We start from the raw sequence: 23,245 nt of genomic DNA on the forward strand, positions 1-23,245 counted from the left end.
CCTGGTGCCCTTGCGACCTTGAATCGAGTATTTCCGTGGCTTGGTTGTGGTGTTCCCTCTCCTCTACCTGCGGGTGGGTGGTGACTCCCTCCCTCCCTTCCCTCTCCTCTACCTGCGGGTGGGTGGTGACTCCTCCCTCCCGCCCCGGAAATTCCTGCCCCTCCCTGTACGGTGAGAGTAGGGACCTATGGAACACCGGATGTATCTTCATGCTGTCGGGCAACTTGAGCTTGAATGCCACAGGGTTCACCTGCTGTGTTACCTCAAAAGGCCCCAGCCGCCTCGGCTGCAACTTCTTGCACCCTCCTTTAAAGGGTAACCCTTGGGTGGACAACCACACTTGGTCTCCCCCTCCTGACGGTGCTTGTTTGCCTGCCTCTTGTAAACTTCCTTGGCCCGCTCCAAGTTCATCTTGAGTTGCTGGTGCAAGGCCTCCATTTCTTCCACAAACTGCTCTGCCGCAGGTACACTCCATCCTTCCTCCCCCCTCCCTGGGAAGGCCCTGGGGTGACACCCATAATTGGTCATGAACGGGCTCATTCCCGTGGACACATGTTCAGCATTATTGTACGCAAATTCAGCCAGCGCTAGTTTCTCTACCCAATCGTTCTGTCTCTCGCTGACGTAGCAGCGTAGGTATTGCTGGAGTATACTGTTTGCTCTTTCTGCTTGCCCGTTGGTTCCCGGGTGTCTCGCCGTCGAGAAGCCCACCTCGACCTGCAGCAAGCTCATGAGCTTCCTCCAGAACTGGGAAGTAAATTGTTTCCCGCGATCTGAGATGACCCTCGAGGGAGCCCCATGCAGCCTGAAGATGTGATCCACAAACAATCTGGCCGTTTCCTCTGCTGTCACGGCATGTGAGCAAGCTATGAAATGGCACATTTTTCAGTAGATCGACTACTACCATGACTGCTGTCTTCCCCCTTGACTTGGGCAAATCTGTCATAAAATTGATGGACACCACCTCCCAGGGTCTTCCTGGCATGGGTAAGGGTTCCAGTAACCCTGCAGCCCTCTCCCCCTTTGCCCTCTGGCAGTGGTCGCACCCCCGTACATATTCCCGTACATCTTCCCTTACCCTTGGCCACCAGAACTGCCTGGTGACAAGCAGCATGGTTTTGTGCTGTCCAAAGTGCCCCGCTGTTGGGTTGTCGTGGAGTTGTTTGAGTACCTTTCCCCTCAAGGTCTCCCCCAGTACATACAGCGCCCCCTTATAGTACAGTAGCCCTTCCTTTTCCTCAAACCCTCCATGGTTTTCCCTTCCGTCCCGCAGTTCCCTGATTTTCATTTGAGCGAACTCGTCATTTCTAGTAAGCCCGGCCAGTTCTCGTTTCCCAACCAACGCTCCCACACACACCCATCGGTTCTTGGGGAACACGTGTCGGATCTCCGGCGGTCCCTCTCCTTCCATGTACTCCAGCTTCCGGGAGAGAGCATCTGCTCTTATGTTTTCCTCTCCTGGCACGTACCGGATCTCGAAGGAAAACTTGGAGAACTCCTGTGCCCATCGAATCTGTCTCTGGTTGAGTACTTGCGCAGTCCTCCAGTATTCCAAGTTCTTGTGATCCGTACAAACCTGGATCTTGTTCTGCGCCCCTATTAACAGATGTCTCCATCGGTGAAACACTGCATAGATTGCAAGCAGTTCGTGGTCATACACCGTGTAGTTTTGCTCCGACTTGCTCAGCTTCCTTGAGAAAAAGGCACACGGCCTCCAGCCCTGCTGGGCCCCTGGCTGCAAAAGTACCACTCCGATGGCTCAGTCTGACCTGTCGGTCTCCAGCCTCATGGGCTTCTCCAGATCCACATGCAGGAGCTGCTCTTCCGAAGCGAATGCCTTCTTCAGTCTTTCAAAGGATTGCTGGGCACTTTCTGTCCAGGCGAACTTCTTTTTGCTACTGAGACAATCTGTGATGGGCGCTGTCAAGTGGGCGAAGTTCTTGATGAACTTCCTGTAGAAGTTGCTGAACCCTAGGAACCTCTGCACGTCCTTCCGGGTTTTGGGGGCCTTCCATTCCAGCACCGCATGCACCTTGCTTGGGTCCATAGCTAGGCTCTTGTCTGACAACTTGTACCCCAGAAACTCGACCTCTCTGGCGTGAAATTGGCATTTTTCCAGCTTGACCCACAACTGGTGCTTCTGCAGTCTCTTTAGCACTTCTCTGACGTCTCTGACATGTTGCTTCTCATTGTCCGAATAGATTAAGACGTCGTCCAAAAAGGCTACACAGTTCTTGTACAGCAAGGACCCCAACACGTGGTGCATGAATGCTTGAAAGCAGGTGGAGCCCGACTGTAATCCAAATGGCATAACTAAGTACTCAAAGGCCCCCCGGGGGGTGAACATGGTGGTTTTCCATTGGTCCCCCTCCCTCATCCTAATCAAATTGTACGCTCCCCTGAGGTCCAGCTTGGTAAAAATTTTCCCCTGCCTCACCTGTGTTAAAATGGCGTCAATCCTGGGCATTGGGAAGGTCACGAGTTCTGATACCAGGTTCAAGGCCCTGTAATCTACGACTAATCTGGGCTGATTAGTATCCTTTTTGTCCACAAAGAACACCGGACTGCCCCCCACCGCCTTTGATTCTCTTATGAACCCTCTCTTCAGGTTCTTGTCAATAAATTGCCGCAACTCCTGCATCTCCCGGTCAGACATGGCATACAGCTTACCCACCGGCAGCTGAGCCCCTGGGAGTAAGTTGATTTGGCAGTCAAAGGGCCTATGGGGGGTAGTCTATCCGCCTCCTTCTCGCTGAAGACTTCCTTCAGGTCAGCATATTGTGGTGGCAGCTCCCCTTTTGGCTCTACAGCCAGCCCAGCCACCCTGGCCACTGTCATCCTTGGGTTCTCCCCCACCCCAGACAGTTTTCCAAGCAGTAAGCTGACCCAAAGGTGACTGACCGCTGATGCCATAACACTACTGGATCATGCAGTGCCAGCCAGCTCATCCCCAGTATTATTGGGGGTCCTGCCAGTGTGGCTACGTGAAAGGCAATGGTCTCTGTGTGCCTGGAAACCCTCATTCTCATTGGTGGGGTCTGGTGTGTCACTTCCCCTCCCAGAAGTTCCCTGCCATCGATGGTGGTCACTTGCAAGGGAAAATCCAGGGGCAGCAGGTGGAGTTGGTGCTCTAGAGCAAAGTCCCTGCTGAAGAAATTGCAGGAGCTGCCTGAATCCAGCAGCCCCTCCACCTTGAGCCAGTGTGGTGTAGTGGTTAAGAGCGGTAGTCTTGTAATCTGGGGAACCGGGTTCGAGTCTCCACTCCTCCACATGCAGCTTCTGGGTGACCTTGGGCTAGTCACACTTCTTTGAAGTCTCTCAGCCCCACTTACCTCACAGAGTGTTTGTTGTGGGGGAGGAAGGGAAAGGAGAATGTTAGCCGCTTTGAGACTCCTGAAGGGGAGTGAAAGGCGGGATATCAAATCCAAACTCTTCTTTTTCTTCTTCTTCTTGACTGGGTGCCCATTCAGGAGTTCTAGCACCACTTCTATGGCTATAGCTGCCCTGGGAGGGTCAGGCTGGGGCACTTCTATTGGTTGCTGGCCTGGCTGCTGCCCCCACTGATTGGCAGCCAGGCGTTGTCGTTTCCCTGTGCCTGCCCTTCCTCCCCCTTCTCCTCACAGCCAGCAGCTCCCACCATCCCTTGCCAGGCCTTTCTTTGAGGGCAGACCCTGGCAAAATGTCCTGGCCGTTGGCAGAGGAAACACTTCTTGGTGGTTTTCCAATCCTTTTCCTACCTCTTGCGACCTTCACTGGAGTTTGAAACCTCTCTCTCGCGCGAGCCATCTATTTCCATTGGCTCAGCCGCCTGGGAAGACTGCCTCGGTATTTCAGGAATGCGGTAGTCATGGCAACGTTCCCCTCTCACTTTGCGTTTCTCCTGAGCCCGCGCTTCCTGTCTTACTCCAATCGCAAGCACAGCCTTGGTCAGCTGATCCATCGACTGCGGGCGGGGCGCGCGGGACAGCTCGTCCTTCACAGTTGGGGACAACCCCTCCTCAAACAACATTTGAATAGGTTCAGAGTCCAGATCCCACCCGAGCCGGTGGATCAACATTGCGAAGTGCGACCAGTAGTCTCTGATTGGCTCCCCTGCTTGCACCCCATCAATTCCCGTCGAGTCACATTTTGCTCCACTTCACTGGAATACATCGCATCCGTCGCTTGGAAAAATTTCCCAAGGTCCTTCAAGGCAGCATTTTGCGTCGCCATTAGGGGCCTGATCCATTCCCGTGCCCCATCCTCTAGATGCCCCACAATATAGGCTACCCTTTCCCCATCATCAGCAAAGTCATTATGCTGCAGTTCCAAAGCGTACTCTATTTCCATTCGGAATGCGTTGTAGTCCTGGGGCTTCCCCCCAAACTTGTGTACCAGCCCCAGTACCTTCCTTGCGATGGGGGTGGGTCTGACCTGTGCATCCTGAGTCCGTCTTTCGTCCAGCTGCGCCGTCAGGAGAGCCACATACTGTTCCAAATCTCGGTTCCTATCTACCAGATTTTGCACTCCAGCTGCTTGCTCTGTCTCCGGCTTCTCTGGTTTGGCTCATTATGCTGCTCACCTGTAGCTGCGCACAAGCAACGTTGGTGACTGACGGATTGCTGTAATGGTTATAGGGGTTGCTCATGCGTAAGTTGCCGCCACTCCTGGCTAGGTTACCTGGTTGAACCCTTTCTGTCTGGACAGCCCTTCACTTTGTGGCTGTTTCAGTTGCTGGCAGAATCCGTCAGTGGGCGTTTCTTGAACTTCTTCCAGCAAAGAAGTTATTTGACGCCAAGTCTCCTCCTACTCTCCCTGCGCAGAAGTCTTCTGCGCAGGGTGGGTGTGGGCAGCAGAGGACCCCACTGGTCTCCGGGGAAGAGTCCTGGAGCCTTCTCTCCGATTCCCCCATCTGCCCCCCTTCACCCCTGGTGTTACGCTGATTTCCTTCCCCAGCAGATGGGCTGCCTCTCTCCCTGCTGGGCCCCTCTCCAGCATCGCTCTGCCTCCGCCTCTGGCTCCAATGGCAGTTCCCTGACATTTTTATTTTGTTTTTATAGCCTGGTAGGTCATATTTCCCAGGTAAGCATCCTAAGGCACCTTGGGGCTTTGAAGACTTGGTGGGAGATACCTGAGATACAGGATTCCTTGGCTTGCAGGAAATGGTAGTGGCAGGAGACCAGTGCCCCGTCTTGCAGGGCTCACCGGATCAAACGCTTCTGGCTACAAAAAATGCCCTGGACGCTGAACACTGGCGTGTCGGGGAGAAGAGGAGGCTCGACACTTTATCCCTGACTAAACAGCTGCAGCAACTGCTAAGTACATGGAGGGGGTTGTCTGGGTTGGGTTCCCCATTATTTTAATTCTTGGCCTTGGAAAAGGGTCTGGAGGTGGGAAAGCTGCAGCGACCGCCCAATGACCCAGGTAAGGAAGGCTTCTAGGGGCAGCTTTCTGGAAAGGGTTACAATACACACAGGTTCTGCTAGATGAACACAATGCGTTCTCAGGAAATGGTTTGTTAGGCGAGGATTCACATAACACGTCAATGATTTCCATTCATTCCTATGGGGAAATTTCTAATGCATTCCTGACCCCAAATTTTGACGCCAAAGGACAGAAACCCTGCCCAGAAAACTCTAGGAAAACCCCCTGAAACCCTGCAGAAGGCAAACAAGGAAGGGGGAAAAATTGTCTAATCTCTTCCCCCACCCCCAGTTTCTGGGAAAACAGCTGTCACGGATGAGTAGAACATAAAGAGTAAGGCTTGTTTAAGGCTGCTTGTTTTTTGTTTTTGTGTCTTTTACAGTACTACACACACACCTGACTTTCTGGATATCTGAATCTGTGGTGTGCAAGGTGAGGTTTGGGCGCTACTTCCTTGTGTTTGGATAAGGGGCTTTTCACACAGCAAGTGCCAGTGGGACCCTTGTGTTCAGTCCTGCTTCCGGCTTGCACTAGATGACAGGGCTTTAACAGCAACTTTGAAAAAGAAATGCTGCTCTATATTATTGTGCCTTCCTCATTGCTGTGATAGAATTAAACTATGCCAACAATGTATTAGTTCTTAATTTAAATATTTGGCATCATGCTTAGAAGCAAATCTGGCAGTAGAAGTCCTCCTTAGCTATGCTTGGAGGCAAGGCAAGGCTGAAGCTTTTCTGTTGGCGTTTTCTCATCCATTTCATTGGTAACAAAAACCCCAAACAAACAAACAAACATGACAAATGCGTCTCTCAGAAGTAAAATGCCTGTGGAACATGTTCGCCTGCTTGCTCAGATAAAATAAACTGAAAAGCTTAGATCAGGTGAATGGCATCAGGAAATAACTTCGACAATCCCACTGAACAGACAGTGAAATTCAACTTCCTCCCTTGCCCAGATCCTGCCTGCGCAGCAACGCGCAGCTCACTCTTTAACTTGCTGCCTTGGGCATGACTTCCTTTCAGTAAACAAGAGCCTCGGATTGCGCAGGGAAGGAGATGTCCACAGATCCCAGATCTGCATAGGAGGGCTGAGTCCAGAGAAAGCTGATCAGGTAAAAAAGCAGGAATGTATCTTATGTGCCTTGAGAAGGAGGAAAGACATCAGACTGAGGGGAACCCAAGAGATAGCTGTAGCATCACTTTACTAGGCTCTCTCCAGGAGGAAAGATGAAAAGTCTGAGTAGTGTCTGAATAGAGTATTTGCTCATTGGGAACCATTTGTCAACCCCAGGTCACGGAGTCTGAAATCTACGACAAACGAACTTACCTAGAAATAAGTCTCACTGAACTTATTGGGACTTGTCTGGGCAGCCAAGCTGAGATTGTTTGCTTTATAAGAGGAGCTGGATTAAGGAGGAGCAATAGTCTTGTTTTTCTCTGTGAATGAATCCAAAACCAACTTTGAAGACACAGCTAGTAGATTTTTTGGAGAAGAGACACTGCTTTGAATGGTATGTTTTGGGGGGGAAAGAGGAAAGGCCAACATTAATTCCATGAAAACATCAATCTACAGACCCATTTTTCATTTTCATATATAGTTAAAGTGTTGTGTATCATTTTAAAGAATATATATATATGGCAACAGATTTTCAAAATGGCAATTTACACATGAGTAAAACAATCAGAAGTATGACACACAAGATAACTCAGAACTTCTCTAATTGTTTTCTAAAGTTCAGTTAAAGACCTCTCCAGGAAAACAGATAATAGGTTAATGATACTTTATCGTTTTGATAATATTTCTCATTTGGTGAACTGACAATAAATTTTATCCTAGGAGCAGAATAAGAAGATCTTCAGATAACAAAATTTATGTTGGGCATGCCTGTTACATTGGTCACAAAAACATGCACCACCTCTGCCAACGAATGAAAAGAAAAATCTACATGATTTACTTTTATTTGAGAGTCATAACCTTAAGCAAATATGATAAGATGTTACCTGAAACTTTTTTACATGCACCATTTCTTGTGACCAACATAACAACACAATGAGCAACTTGAGTAGCATAAATGTTCTATCGAGTGTGTTCACCACATGCCAGAAATCAAGAAGCCAGGATTCTTGTTGCTCAAAAATGAAAATCACAGGAAATTCCAACAGTATCGGACTGGCAAGTTAAACTTTTTGAGTATATAGAATTGGCCAAAATGACCTATAAAATCTGAGATCAAAAAGGGTCAAAGTTTGAGGAAGAATGGGGAAAATTTGTTGCTTAAAGATAAATTGCAGAAGTTTAAAAACTGTAGCGGGTCTGACATAAATCACGTGATGTGCACAAAAAGGGAATAAGAATAAGAATCTGTAGGAGAAGATATGTATTAAGAAAGCTGATGCGGGGGAGGAAGGAAGTCAAGGCGTGAGTATGCACTTTGTAAAGAAGACGGTACAAAATATTGATTTTAAAAGATTGCTTTATTTCTCTTTTTGTTTTTTTGTTTTTATAATTTGTATCTTATGTTTTTCTTTATTCTCTTTTGTTTGTGAAAATTAATAAAAAGAATTAAAAAAAGAGTGTGATAATATAAACTGTGGCAGGAGGTAGCAGCAGCAGCAGCAGCAGCAGCAGCAAGCTCTGTCCTTCCTCCAGAGAGCTTAGGTGCCCTTCAATATTGCAGCCTGAGAGAGCAAAAGGGCTTCTGGACTTCTTTGTGAGGATTATGCTGAACTTAATTCAGCAAATGAAACTAGGGGAGGAGAGGGGCTTCCGGTCATAGTCTTTCCCCCCAAATCAGATCTGCCTCCTGTGCTTTGAGCATCACTTGGGCCCAACGACCTTTTGCCCCCTGCTTCCGAAGCACAGCTCCACACTTTCCCAGCCTGTGTCTGAGCGCTTCTCGCCAGGGGCGTAGGAAGGGGGGTGCGGTCCGCCCCGGGTGTCATCCTTGGGGGGGGGCACTTACTGAGGGGCTTGGCCTGCAGTGCTCCTGAGCCACGTCTCTCCAGGGAGTGCCGCTGTGGCTTGGGGCCCTGCGCTGCCCTCATGCACAGATTGCCCTGTCCCCGCCCCACCGGTTGCCAGAGCAGCTAGGTATGCCCCTGCTTCCTGCCCCACCCTGTTTTCCCCAGGAAAACCCACTCTTTAATGCTGAATTGGGACAAACAGCAATTCAGGGTTTCTGTGGAATTGTTTTCAGTGGTAAAAAGTGGGATTTTGCAGGGAAAGCAGAGATGCGGAGCTTTAAAGCGTGGACCTGTGCCTAGAAACATGGCACAAAAGGACGTCTGGAAGAGCCACAGGGAGGAGCCACATGTGTCCCACAAGCACCAATTAGTTTCCGTATTGCAACAATTACAGTTAAGCACGTGCTGCATCTCCAGGCGACGTGTCAGTTAGGCTCAGAGGTGGATGTAGAGGAGCGTGAACTGTTTGGTCACGGGTGCCAAACTATGTTGTAGAATGGGAGGTGGGGGGGCGCTGCATTTTGGTGTTGTCCAGGGCGCTGCTAAAATGTGGGAGCCCAAGGTCCACCACTGTCCAGCTGCTTTGCAGAGAGAGCTATGGGGCTCCCTCATCATCACAGGGCACTGCTGGTCTCCTCCACTGACTGGCTTTCTCCCCCCCCCCCCCCCGCTTGCATCACACTAGTTTTCTAGAGCCACTTCAGTCTGGTTTCTGGCCTGGTTTTGGCATCAAAACAGTTGCTTCGATGGATGCCTTACACCAGACAAGAGACAGTGTCCCTGTGAGTTCTTCTGGACCTCTTGGTGGCTTGCAATACCATTGACCATGGTCTTCTGCCCGACTGGCTCTCGGAGGCTGGTGGCAGTGAGTTGCAGGGGTGCTGTTTCTCCCTGGGCTGATGGGATCCAGAAGGGGGCTCTGGGGTGCCTTGAGTTAATGCTATGGGATCCTGTCCCCCATGTTGGAAGGCTTTAAAGGGAAGAAGGATTACAAACAGGGAGATTGTAAAATAAGAAAAGGAATTTGCCACAGAACAGCAGCAGCGGCATAATGAAGAAACAGTGTGTATATAGGATTCTTAAAAAACAAACATGCTAACTTTCTCTACAGCCTATTCTTTATAGGACTGACTCTTTAGAAGGGAAACTATGTTAATTTTATTCAAAAATAGTAATAGAATATCATATTTTGATTTCCTTGTAGGTTCTACAGCAACAAAACACGGAAAAAATGCTGCCTTGGAAGATAACAATGTTCTGTACCCTCATAGCTGTCAGCACAGCTTCCCAAATTTTTAATTTTGGCTCGTTCATCCATTCACCTGTGAGTAATGTTTACTGTGTGTAGCTTCACAGTTATGCATGAGCACATGACTGTTCTTTCAATGCAGAAACACTCTGGAAAGCGTGGCAGGGTTGGCCAGAGCTTTCCTCCTGTGGCTACACTGCTGAAGCCAGCCACACTACAGGGGGAAGGAGCGGAAGAGCCCCTGCAGAGGTGGCCAACCCAATTCACCCCTGTGGCTTTCTGACTCCTACTTCAGAGAGCCCTGAAAAGGCAGAGGCCCACACTTCTTCAGATCTTGCTTCTTTCTGAGCACACTCTGACTTTCAAGACTATCGGTTCACTAGGGATGAGTGGGTTAAGCTCTTCTTGGAACCCCTTCCCCCCATTGTATTGCCCTTAACCAATTTTCCTAATGTTGTGATGTTGTGGGTGCATCTCTTTCAGATTTACAGCAAAAGTAACGGAGGAAAGGAACAGAGAGAGATGCACAGGCAGAAACGGCAGGGTACGTTAATACTTCTCAACAGTGTGTTTTGCCTGAAGGCAGAATCTTTGTTCTTAGATATGCAGTCAGGGCACTCTGGCTGGGGCAGGTTCCACGGGGGGGGGGGGGTGCATTAGGACAACCGATCTCAGTGATCACGGGTAGGAGGAGGAGTTATGCTAAGACCAGACCATGTCATTACAGAGGAGGCAGGTTTAGTCGTTGTCTGAGGACTATCCCTGCCTCCGGGTCTGGTCCTGACCGGATGGATACTAGAATCAGCAAGGGATACCCACATGACCTGAAGGTGCTGCTGTGCAATGCCAGGTCAATGATTCATAAGACCACTGCCATCCATGACTTGATCATGGATGGAGGACTTGACCTGGCATGTGTAACAGAGACTTGGTTGGATGAAGCAGATGGGCCTGTCCTTGCCACCGCTTGTCCACCAGGTTTCTCTTACACACAGCAACCCAGGTCATGTGGGCGGGGAGGGGGAGTTGCAGTGATTTTTAGGAAGTCATTAGTTTGCACCAGGCGTCCTATTGGGAAGACCCAGTTTTCTGAGTGCATGTTCTGGAAGTTGGGCAATAGGGGCAGTACAGGATTCCTACTGGTGTACCGACCTCCCCGCTGCACCAAGGATTCCCTGCCCGAGCTGCTTCAGGTTGTGGCGGATGTTCTCCTGGAGACACCTAGCTTGGTTGTCCTAGGGGATTTTAACATCCATGCCGACACGACCTTACAAGGGGCCGCTCGGGACTTCGTGGAAAGCATGGCCTCCATGGGGCTGTCCCTGAATAAGTCTGGCCCAACCCATAGCCGCGGACATGCCTTGGACCTGGTGTTTACCTCTATGGATGTTGGTGATCTGACACTAAGTAAAAGCAAAACGAAAGAAGTGCCATGGTCAGATCACTTCCTGGTGCAACTGGACTTCTCTGCGACCCATCCCCTCTGCAGGGAGGTGGGACCGATTCGGATGGTCCACCCCCACCACATAATGGATCAAAATGGTTTCCAGAGAGTGGTAGGGGATGCTTTATCCCATGTTGATGGCCTTTCAGCCGATTCCCTGGTGGCCCGTGGAATGTGGAGTTAACCAGGGCTATTGACTGTTTGGCTCCGAAGCGCCCTCTCCGATTGCATGGAGCCCGGAGAGCCCCGTGGTTTTCCACAGATCTGAGGGCAATGAAACAATCGTTGAGACAGCTAGAGCGCCGGTGGCGGATAACTCATTCCGAATCTGACTGGACACAGGTTAGAGCTCAGCGTTGAGCCTACCAAGTGGCGATAGCGACGGCGAAGAAGACTTTCTTTGCCACCTCTATTGCATCTGCAGAAAACAGCAGCAGGAGACTTTTTCAGGTGGTTCACAATTTAGCGGAACCACCTGCGACATCTGGGCCCAGTACGGGCCACATGATCTCCTGCAATGATTTTGCAAAGTTTTTTGCAGATAAAATCGCTCAGATTCGGGAAGAAGTAGACTCCACCGTGGGAGCAGGGCCAGGGCGGGAGAGTGCTAGAGTCCTGTCTAGTGAAGTTGTGTGGGATCAATTCCAATCTGTTACCTCCGAGGATGTGGACAGGCTGCTTGGACGAGTGAAGCCAACCACCTGTCTCCTGGATCCTTGCCCATCCTGGCTTATAAAAGCTAGCCGGGAAGGACTGGGCGAGGGGCTTCGTGGGGTGGTGAATGCTCCCTCTGTGAGGGAGCCTTCCAGACCCGCTGAAAGAGGCGGTTATTAATCCGCTTCTTAAAAAACCATCTTTAGATGCGGCCACGATGGCCAACTATCGCCCAGTCTCAAATCTTCCATTCTTGGGCAAGGTGATTGAGCGAGTGGTTGCTGAACAACTCCAGGCATGCCTGGAAGAAGCGGACCATTTGGATCCCTTCCAGTCGGGATTCAGGCCTCATCATGGGACTGAAACTGCCTTGGTCGCACTGGTTGATGATCTCCGGTGGGCTAGGGACAAAGGTGAGAGCTGTTTCCTAGTTCTGCTGGATCTCTCAGCGGCGTTTGATACCATCGACCATAACATCCTTCTGGATCGTCTTGAGGGGCTGGGAGCTGGGGGCACTGTCATACAGTGGTTCCGCTCCTTCCTCCTGGGCCGTGTTCAGAAAGTGGTGGGGGGGGATGAGTTTTCAGACCCCTGGGCTCTCACTTGTGGGGTGCCTCAGGGTTCTGACCTCTCCCCCATGCTTTTCAACATTTACATGCAGCCACTGGGAGAGATCATCAGGAGGTTTGGGCTGGGTGTTCATCAGTATGCGGCTGATACCCAGCTCTACCTCTCTTTTAAATCAGAACCAGTGAAGGCGGTGAAGGTCCTGTGTGAGTGTCTGGAGGCGGTTGGAGGATGGATGGCGGCTAACAGATTGAGGGTGAATCCTGACTAGACAGAATTACTGTTTTGTGGGGACAAGGGTTGGGCAGGTGTGGAGGACTCCCTGGTCCTGAATTGGGGTAACTGTGCCCCTGAAGGACCAGGTGTGCAGCCTCGGAGTCATTTTGGACTCACAGCTGTCCATGGAGGCACAGGTCAAATCTGTATCCAGGGCATTTTGGCCTCTCTAAATTGCTATCCTGTGCCTCTGCAATCATTATTTTTATGGGGCTTTTATGGGATTTTTATGCCTCCCTCATTTGAATCATCATTTTAAAAATCTTCATCCAAGGGCTGAAGGATCTTGGCTCACCCACATGAGAGAGAGAGGAGAATGAGAATGGAAATGAACACATTCAGGCTCAAAACCTTGGAAATTTGTTGGGACAAGGAGAAAGCCAGCAGCCGCCTGGTCCACAACTGTGTTCTCAGGCGAGGCCTCCTTGTTCCTGAGCCTGAGGCTGTCTTACGTATAGAGAGATAGAAACGATTTGTGAGACTGAAACAGGGAGTTTCTGATTGGTAATTATAACATGTCTAACTTATCAAATTGTTTTCCAGATGTGACATTAGGCATCTCACCTGTAGAATACACGGTTGCTGTTGAGATAAGTCTTCCAGATTCCTCCCTCCTGGAGGCCCTCAGAAGTTATTTAAACAGCCTTAGCTTCCCAGTCTCAGTAAATGCTTCTGATTCAGCTGTGAACATTTCAAGCATTGATGTCACGACAGGTGGGTTATATGTCACTAGTTTCCACTTTTTTAATTGGCTTTCTCTGGTTTTAGGTTTTTGTTTTGTTTTTAAGAAAAGGGGGAAAAGTCCAATGAGAAGAGGCTAGATTTAAAAAATATCTGAATTAAACTAAATGTAGCTGGCATTTTGTGATATTTCCAGAGTAATTTACAGCTGTACTGTAGGGTTTTCTACATTGTAAAAAGAGATTGCGAGCTCTGCTACTACAGTTTTAGCCAATATTAGAGAAACTGTCCAACTGTCTGGTCAAATAATGCTGACAACTTTCAGAGAACTATTTGTGCAGTGTGAATGTCATGCACAGAGGGAATTATAATTAGGAAGTAGACGTTGCTCAGCAAAATGCCCTGTCTCACCTGCACCCTTCCTGTTTCATGCTTTTTTACCTTAGTGTGCAGCTCAGGTGGCCCCCAGGGCACCCACTGCTCTTGTGAGTCGGGCTATGAATGGCCGGCCAGCGCATGCAGAGCTACTCCAGCCTGTCCCAGTGCTGCGCTGGCAGGAGAGAGCTGCACCTGCCTTGCCCAGCACCCTCCTCGGGGGACCTACTGTCAATCGCAATCTGCAGGTAGGAGGGGGGGGGGTAATGGGCAGTAAATGAGGGCAACCATACTGTAGCAGCTAGGGTGGAAAAGGAGTATTTCACATTATAACATCTGATTTTGACGTCAGCAGAATTTGAAATTTGCTGGATTTTGACATTTCATTGAAAACACTTTTATCCCTTTCCCCAAGGAATTCAGGGAAGGGCCATTTCATGAAATTTCATTTCAGCTTTAGAATTCGAACTTTGCTTCCCAGTGCTTTTGTAACATTTGAGCCCCTCACTTGTCACACATTTACCATGTGAATTATCTCTAAGACTGACTGCAATCCTATACTCGCTGACCAGGAGTAAGCCCTGAATTCAGTGGAACTTGCTTCTTAAAGATGGCCCAGCAACGACTCTGGTCTCTCTTGCCTGCAGCATGGATTAGGGAACTCCTTCCTGAGAGAGGTCTTCTGCAGGACTTGCCTTTCCTTTTCCCTGCCCTCCTTTATTCTTACTGCTACACTCTCTGAGGTCTTCTCCCCGATTTTATTTACAATCTTATTCCTGCAGCCAAGCTGCTCTTCCTCTACATGCAATTCCATGTGCTTCCAGTGCTGCAGTTTAGTCTAAGGTCTCTCTTCTTTGCTGTGTGCAAAACAACAAGACAGGAACAGATATTTCAGATTTGAGGACAGATTGAAAGAATTTTACGGTGATTTCTTTAAAACAAAATTTATTGCTGTGTAGTAATCAGCAGTAGTTGCTACTGCTAGTAAGAGTACTTTCCCGGTTCTTTTCTGCACTAGGTGTTCCGTTTATATACATTATAAAAATGTCTGTCCGGCTTGACAAAGACTTTGAAGATGATCTGAGAAATCTGTCCTCTAGCATGTTTAAGCGATACAAAAGTGATTTGGAGAAAGCGGTATGTTTGAGCTGGTTCTGCATGTGGCAGAGATATATTGCATTTCTGTTGTTATTATTACAAGATCACAGGGCAGTTTACAATATAAAAACCCAAAAATACATTGTTGCAAACAAGACGATGCCCTTCCCCCACCACCGTTAAAATGGCCATAGATTGTTTAATTATGGTAGTCAAAGGCCTGGGAGAGGAGGAATGTTTTTGCCTGGTGCCTAGAAATATGTAATGGTGGTGCCTGGCGAGCCTCCCTGGGGAGAGTATTCCACAAGCGGGGAGCCAGCACAGAAAAGGCCTGTTCTTGTCTTGCCACCCTCTGAGCATCTCACAGAGGAGCCACAGCCAATGACTGCCGGGTCTGGGTTGGTTCATATGAGGAGATGCATGTGTGAGATTAGCAGCCAAACCTAACAAACACATATTCTTGCTAGTTAGCATATGGTAAAGGTAAAGGACCCCTGACAGTTAAGTTCAGTCGTGAATAACTCTGGGGTTGTGGCACTCTTCTCGCTTTACTGACCGAGGGAGCCGGCGTTTATCCGCAGACAGCTTCCGGGTCATGTGGCCAGCATGACTAAACTGCTTCTGGCGAACCAGAGCAGCGCACAGAAACACCATTTACCTTCCTGCTGGAGAGGTACCTATTTATCTACTTGCGCTTTGATGTGCTTTTGAACTGCTATGTTGGCAGGAGCTGAGACCGAGCAATGGGAGCTCACCCCGTTGTGAGGATTCGAACCACCGACCTTCCGATCGGCAAGCTCAAGAGCTCCGTGATTTAGACCACAGTGCCACCCGAGTCCCTTGATAGTTAGCTAAGAAGGGGCTAATACTACAGAGCTATATTGCTGATAGGCAGCTACTCTACTACAGAAAATGTAGTTGGCAGAGAGGGCTCTGAGTGATGCCATTTCCCCTCTTCCCTCCCCCTCCCTCCTCTCTCCTCAGCCAGCCATGAGGACAGACGTGTCCTGCAATTGCTCCAGTTCCAGGCACAAGCCTGAGACTGTTTTTACTGTAAATATAAGTATTTCCCCTGCATAGTTTTTACTGATGCTGTAGCTGGAAACCAATGCAAGACTATTGAGTAAAAAAATCAGATTTTGAGCTTACTTTCCAGTTGTCCAATTAAATAAAGGGGGAAGCCAGCTTGATTTGTAGCTGGACTTAATTAAAGGAAGGCACCACTTACTGCCAATTCTGACAGGCCTCCATATTGCTGCCGAGGATGGGACTTCTAAAACTCTCTTCAGCCCATGCATGTGAGACCTGGAGAGGTAAATTGCAGTTCCTATATCCTCTCCCAGCTATTAAAATACCTCCTACAAGGTGATCCTTGAGGTATGGCAGAGGTTTTCATAGGTCAAAACTTCATGGTACATGTTATAGTGCAACATACCTGCTGAGATGATTCTAATAGCTATTGTCAGGGAGAGGCAATCGGGAAAAGATGAAAGGACAGAAACTATCATCTGCAGAATATAGATTTAATATCTTCAAAAAATATCATAAGGGATCCTTACATGGGCTGCTTTGGAAAACTGCTCAAAAACATGATTACTGCAAAATGCAGCTGCCATGTTATTGACTGGGCACTATTATCATTTTACAGCAGCACTGTGCCAACTGCACTGATTCCTTAAATGGGGCACATTTAGTGAGTTGAGGTGGGTGAAGATTATCCATTCCAAAATGGTTCGGAAAGGGTCCAAAAACTATTGAGCCCCCAATATACTCCTGATGGTGACATTGGGATCCTGATATGGCCCGGCGGCCTTGCTGATTTGGAAATGATTTACTTAAGAAAGAGATTCTAATTGCAGAAGCTCAGTGGAAGTATTTTTAATCTTTAATGGATCATTTCCAAATTGGGTGCAGGTGGGCCATCCAAAAACAGATTAATAAAATCAGTAACAGAGTAATAAAGTAATGTAATAGATTCATTTCATTTCACGCATGAAGTAGGCATGTTCATAGTCTACTAGGTGAAATAAAACAGTCCAATTTCCTATGAGGTTTTAATTGTCTCATAAAGATGTCATAATTTATATTGTTGGTTTTTTTCCAGTTTACCAAGGGATACAAATCATTGCCAGGCTTCAGAAGTGTAAAAGTTGCAGGATTCAGGTATCGAAAACATTCACCTTCTTTCCCTTTGCACTCACTTGGATTACAGGAGAATATTAAAAAAATGCTTTGATCTTTGTACATTAGTCACATTATTGAATTTAAACATTTTAGAAAAGCACTTCCGAGAAAGAAGTGCAATTTGGAATGGGCTTCCTCAGAAGGTGGTGGACTCACTGGAGGTTTCAAAGCAGAGGCTGGATGGCCATCTGTCACAGAAGCTTGAGCTGAGATTTCTCAGTTGGGGGGACTTGGACTAGATGCCCTCAAGGTCCCTTTGAACTCGACAATTCTATGATTCTGTGGCTGTGTGGCCATTCCAAGTGCTGCCCATCTGCAAATAGCCCGACACCCTGCAAGAAAGCCCACACAGGGCTTTCTTCAAGGATTCCATCTGGACACCTTGTTAATTTTAAAAGGTAGGCGCAGCACACACAAACACATGCCTGCTCCCACCACATGTTTCTTGATCCCCTTCCCCTTTTCTGAAGGAGGCACCTTCGTTTTGCCTCCACCCCTCTCAAGCAGTTGACATTAAGGGGGGTTTTACACTTCTGTTTATTGTTATGCTCACTGCATTTCTAATGCTTACTTTTAAATCCATGTTAATACAATGTTATCCAAAATGCAAATGAATCCTGCACTTTGTTATGAAATTCTGCTCTTGGATGTGCTGTTCATCATACCAGTTTCACACCGAATGGAGTCCTGCTTGGTCTCTAGCCACAGTGTGAACACCTTTGCATGTAGGTGCAAAGCCAAAGCAAAACATAATATTTATTTGAGTGTAAAATAACCTCAGCACCTACAAATTTTATTCCACATCCTGCTTAGCATGAGGTTGGGATGCCAGAGCCTAATTAAAATAGCTTTTGGCAGGGGCTGCAACTTGCCCATCATCAATATCAATACAAAAATCTGAATATTCACTAGCATTTAAAATAGGATAGGGGCAATTTTATTTCAGTTTTAAAGCCTTTTATGTTTTTAATATTTTGCTTTCCTCTCCATTGGCCAGGTAGATAAGGTGACAAAGAAGCTGTAGCTGAAACTAGTTTCTCCTTTTCCTTCCCAATATCTATAAAAATCTTTTTAAAATGTTAAAAACATCATGAAATTTTTCATTATTTATTACATAGAATCATAGAATTATAGAGTTGGGAGTGACCTGAGGGTCACCTAGTTCAGCCCCCTGCATTGCATCAGTTCTGCCTTCTCTCTGTCACTCAATAGTATTTCTCTGTCTTCTCCATTCAGAGGACCTGCCACTTGCTGGTTCTTCCTCTTGCTTCAAGCATAGCCAAAGAAACCTTTTAAAAATTGTTTTTAACCTCTCTTGCAAGCCTGAGTTCATCCTTAGCTGGACCCAGCTAACCTGCTCCTTGCAACTGTTTGCTACTCCTTTGTGATTTCCCCTTTCTTCTATTTCTTATACATGCCCTTCTTACATCTCAGCTCATCTGTAAGCTCCTTAGATGCCTCCCACTTTTCTTTCTTGTTGGTATTGTCTGCATTTGGGCCTTCAATATTTCTCCTTTAAGAAACTCCCATTGATCTTGGACTCCCTTCTTTTTGAGTATTTCTGACCATATAATAATAATAATAATTTATTATTTATACCCTGCTCATCCCCAGCCACTCTGGGCAGCTTCCAACCAAATATTAAAAACAATACAGCATCAAACATTAAAAACTTCCCTAAACAGGGCTGCCTTTAGTTGTCTTTTAAAAGTAAAATAGTTGCTTATTGCCTTGACCTCTGCTGGGAGGGCCTTCCACAGGGCAGGCGCCACTACCGAGAAGGCCCTCTGCCTGGTTCCCTGTAACCTCACTTCTTGCAATGAGGGAACCGCCAGAAGACCCTCGGTGCTGGATCTCAGTGTCCGGGCTGAACGATGGGGGAGGAGATGCTTCTTCTGATATACAGGATTGAGGCCGTTTAGGGCTTTAAAGGTCAGCACCAACACTTTTTTTTAAATAATATTTTTTATTCATTTTCCAATACAAAATTATATAATCCATACATCTTAATTACATCCCATTTCTCTTTTTTGACTTCCCTCAACTTGTCTGAAACTCCTTCATAATTTTACTTCTTCCACATTTCTAACTTATGCTTATATTATTGTTATATATTAAACCCCATTTTTAGTAGTATTCTAACATTTTCCTCACAGAGCTTCATTAAAACTTACAAACGTTATCTGATTATCACTTAATTTTTGCATATACTCTATAAATTTCTTCCAATCTTCTGTAAATCTCTGATCTCGTCGATTTCGGATCCTTCCAGTCAGTCTATCAAGTTCTGCATAGTCCATCATTTTCATTCTCCATTCTTCTATCGTAGGTAGCTCCTCTTGTTTCCATTTCTGGGCCATCAGTATTCTTGCTGCTGTCACTGCATATGAAAATAACTTCTTTTCTTTCTTATTTATCTCATTACCTGTAATGCCTAGTAAAAACGCTTCTGGTTTTTTTAACAAATGTATATTTCAACATTTTCTTCAATTCATTATATATCATTTCCCAAAAGCTTTTAACTTTCTTACGTTCCCACCACATATGATGGAATGTACCTTCCTTTTCTTTACATTTCCAACATTTGTTACTTATCTTATAAAGGTAAAGGTACCCCTGCCCATACGGGCCAGACTCTAGGGTTGTGTGCTCATCTCACTCTAGAGGCCGGGAGCCAGCGCTGTCCGCAGACACTTCCGGGTCACGTGGCCAGCGTGACGAAGCTGCTCTGGCGAACCGGCACCAGAGCAGCACACGGAAACACTGTTTACCTTCCCGCTATAAAGCGGTACCTATTTATCTACTTGCACTTAAGGGTGCTTTCGAACTGCTAGGTGGGCAGGAGCTGGGACCGAATGACGGGAGCTCACCCCGCCGCGGGGATTCGAACCGCCGACCATGCGATCGGCAAGTCCTAGGCACTGAGGTTTTACCCACAGCGCCACCCGCGTCCCACTTATCTTATACATCCTTGCTAATTTCACTGGTGTTACATATCATTGATACATCATTTTCATCACATTTTCTCAGCACCAACACTTTGAATTGTGCCCAGAAATGTACTGGGAGCCAATGTAGCTCTTACAGAACCGGTGTTATGTGGTCTCGGCGACCACTCCCAGTCACCAGTCTAGCTGCTGCATTTTGGATTAATTGCAGTTTCCGAGTCACCTTCAAAGGTAGCCCCACGTAGAGTGCATTGCAGTAGTCCAAGCGGGAGATAACTAGAGCATGCACCACTCTGGCGAGACCGTCTGCGGGCAGGTAGGGTCTCAGCCTGCGTATCATGGGATCTCCCATACAGTGATGCTTAAGCTTTTTGAAATTGGCCCTCTTAAAGTTCAGAGTGCATGTCCAACTACACTCACTGTTCTCTTGCCTATGTAACATGAAACCCAAGAGGACAGGATCACTTCCTCCCAAGTTTCCGAGTTCTTCCACTTGGTCAATTAGTTCCTCCCTATCGGTGAGGATCAGCTGCTTCTTCCACCTTCTGAGAAATGAAATTGTCAGCAAGGCAACGAAGGATTTTTTTGTCCTTTCATTCTTGGCAGAGTTTGAGTTCCAACAGATATTTGGGTAGTTTTAGTCTCCCATGACTACTATGTCTCTTCTTTTTCGAAAGTTGGCAATCTGCTCTAGGAAGGCATAATCTAAGTCTTCAGTCTGGCTTGGCGTTCTATAGCAGACCCCCACAGTAAGGTCACTGTTGTTTTCCCTCTCTTATCTTACAATTTATACCCATATACTAATAATGAATCTGAAATAATCAGGTATGATGTCCTTTTTGCATAGACCTGGAAGCATCATGGTTCAATATGAATTAACATCAGCAGTGAATATGCCGCCTGAAAGTGCAAATGCAGATGCAGCTGAAGCCTTAGATCGTTCCTACAAGATTGTGCCCACATCATTTGAGGTGTCTTCAACGGAAGTGCATGGTAATGTCAAAAGCCTGCTTATTGAGATGTATATTATCATTTTAATGGTAGAAATGCCATTTTTCTCCCACAATGAATACACATATAAAACACCCTCCAGACCACCCCACTTTGATTATGGAGAGAGAAGCTGAGCCCCCTCACACTCTGCCTTTAAAGCACATTCAAAGCACATTCTCTCCCTCCAAGACCTTTGATCCCTGCAGTCTGCTAAAGAGGAGCACCCTGAGGAGGAAGCTGCAGAGCCCAGAATCATCTGAGGGGAAAGTGTGTTTTAAAGTTACAGCATGTGCACAGCCTGTGTCCCGGGTGCTCAGCAGCCTCTGGGCATGCTGCAGGGTGTCTTCGGAATGTTTTGGTGGAAGCTTCATGTTCTGGTTTCACAGAGCTCTCCAAATAGTTTTATGCAAGGAACTTGTCGTTCTGTTGTGTGTGCAGACTGATGCACCTTCCCCAATATGCATGTATGAATATGTCTGCATTCCAAGGGGAAGAGTTTAACCTTGCCAGGCCAGAAGGATCATGCCATCTAAAGCTCTGTGTGCTCTGCACCATGGCTTCTTGCTGTGGAAGGGGTCTTCCCTGCATCCACACAACAGTAAGAATCAAGTCAAATCTACCTGTCTTTGGTGGGCGGGTTTTTAGTAGTCATTAGTCAATGGGACGCGGGTGGCGCAGTGGGTTAAACCACAGAGCCTAGGGCTTGCCAGTCAGATGGTCAGCGGTTTGAATCCCTGCAATGGGATGAGCTCCCATTGCTCAGTCCCTGCTCCTGCCAACCTAGCAGTTCGAAAGCATGTCAAAATGCAAGTAGATAAATAGGTACCACTCCAGCGGGAAGGTAAACGGCGTTCCCGTGCGCTGCTCTGGTTCGCCAGCAGCGGCTTAGTCATGCTGGCCACATGACCCGGAAGTTGTGCGCCGGCTCCCTCGGCCAAGAAAGCGAAATGAGCGCCACAACCCCAGAGTCAGTCACGACTGGACCTAATGGTCAGGGGTCCCCTTACGTTTACCTAGTCAATGGGTATTAACTGCTGATGTGGGAAAAGCAGGGCTCTAGGTGCTGGTGGAAGAAGGGATAAACTCAGCTTCCTGTCAAAGAGCAATGTTGCCAGCCTCATACATGGTTGTCAATATATCACATCAGGAATATGTATTTGGGTTGCAATCGCAGCTGATGCTCTGCCAGTGAAAATTGGGCCCTGCCCTGGGCACCTTTGCCCTGGAAGGTGGGAAGCGCACCTGCCCATTGGTGCTGCCTTCATTCTAAACATGGAGAGTTTAAACCCACTCAGCTAAAGGCCATTGGTCCCTTTGGAAAATCCCACTTATAAAACTCCATGACAGGAAAGCAAGACATGTTCACTTTTGCCGCAACCACCCTTGGTCAAAGCCTCGTCTAGACTCTGCAAACTAATTTTCCAAAGCTTTCCTGGGTGCGTTCAGAACAACAGCAAGTGAAACTGTGAAATGAATAGTTGATGCATTAGGTGAGTGGCACTCTGTATATGTAGCAAGAAATAAAGCTTTCTTTTCGTTGGTTTTGAGAACTTCTCTTTTTGCCTTGCAGGTGGAACAAACATCTCCATTTCTCCTGACGACATTTTTGAGGGTGATACTGTAACAATGACATGCGAGTCAAATTCTTCTTCGGGGGCAATCTGGCACTTCCCAGAAACTTTTAGCCGTGGCAGGGAGCTTCTTAAAAATGACACTATAGATGGAAAGTCAACATCAACACTGAAAATTACAAACAGTAAATTGGAAGATGCCGGTAATTCTAAATAGAAAAGTATTTAAGTCAAGAGTGTCAGAATTGCTATACTGAGTCAGACCTGGGCTTTACCTGAGTCACCTCCTACCAAAGTGAGGACAGGGGAAGTAGTCTGTCACTAGGGAAGATGGGGAACAAAAACAGATTATTACCCTCTGTAAGAATAAAACCGCATCAAGCAAACACTGCAATATTCTGCATCAAACAAGGCTGGGAGTGAATTGGGTGGCCTGCAGTGACCGTCATATTCAACAACAATTACCATCATATTCTAAGATTGTAACATACAGAGTGACATGCAATGGAAACCTAGATTCAGAGAAAGGATGCAGCTGTGACTAGGGCGCCACAGCTTTCTCTGTGGCTTGTTAAATCAATTCTGCAGGTGTTCTTGCCCTTCCCAAGAGTCATGCACTTCTAGTTGTCTGACCATAAAATAGGTGTGTCCCCCGGGGTCTCAGGTGTACCAGGAGGGGTCATGCAACCCGATTATCTCTCATGATTAGTTAATGTTTCTTTAGTGAGTTGGCAATATTTATGTTACCTATAATCTCCATTCTGTGGAAGGAACTGTGGGCTTTTTGCTGGTTAACTCATGCAGATACAGGAAATCCAGAGCTTGAACATCTTCCACAG

General features: G+C 47.3%; 1 protein-coding gene across 22 annotated transcripts in view; it reads left to right on the forward strand.

Moving 5' to 3' along the window:
- ADGRF5 (adhesion G protein-coupled receptor F5) overlaps window positions 1-23,245 on the forward strand; it is a 53,260-nt gene that overhangs the window by 10,216 nt on the left and 19,799 nt on the right. For 4 of the 22 annotated variants that reach the window (XM_083729953.1, XM_083729947.1, XM_083729937.1 and 1 more), the window contains exons 2-11: window positions 5,786-5,835; window positions 6,426-6,514; window positions 9,571-9,690; window positions 10,099-10,159; window positions 13,100-13,270; window positions 13,684-13,860; window positions 14,631-14,749; window positions 16,815-16,873; window positions 20,690-20,835; window positions 22,406-22,609. In XM_083729953.1, coding sequence (XP_083586079.1) covers window positions 9,598-9,690; window positions 10,099-10,159; window positions 13,100-13,270; window positions 13,684-13,860; window positions 14,631-14,749; window positions 16,815-16,873; window positions 20,690-20,835; window positions 22,406-22,609 — 1,030 coding nt within the window. In that variant the 5' untranslated portion in view covers window positions 5,786-5,835; window positions 6,426-6,514; window positions 9,571-9,597. Of the gene's footprint in view, window positions 1-5,785; window positions 5,836-6,358; window positions 6,515-6,693; window positions 6,914-9,570; window positions 9,691-10,098; window positions 10,160-13,099; window positions 13,271-13,683; window positions 13,861-14,630; window positions 14,750-16,814; window positions 16,874-20,689; window positions 20,836-22,405; window positions 22,610-23,245 lie in introns of all 22 variants that reach the window. The other 18 variants (XM_083729934.1, XM_083729952.1, XM_083729946.1 and 15 more) reach the window with 7 other exon arrangements.

The sequence above is a fragment of the Podarcis gaigeae genome, assembly GCF_964106915.1.
Source record: "Podarcis gaigeae genome assembly, chromosome: 3".
NCBI classification, from domain to species: domain Eukaryota; kingdom Metazoa; phylum Chordata; class Lepidosauria; order Squamata; family Lacertidae; genus Podarcis; species Podarcis gaigeae.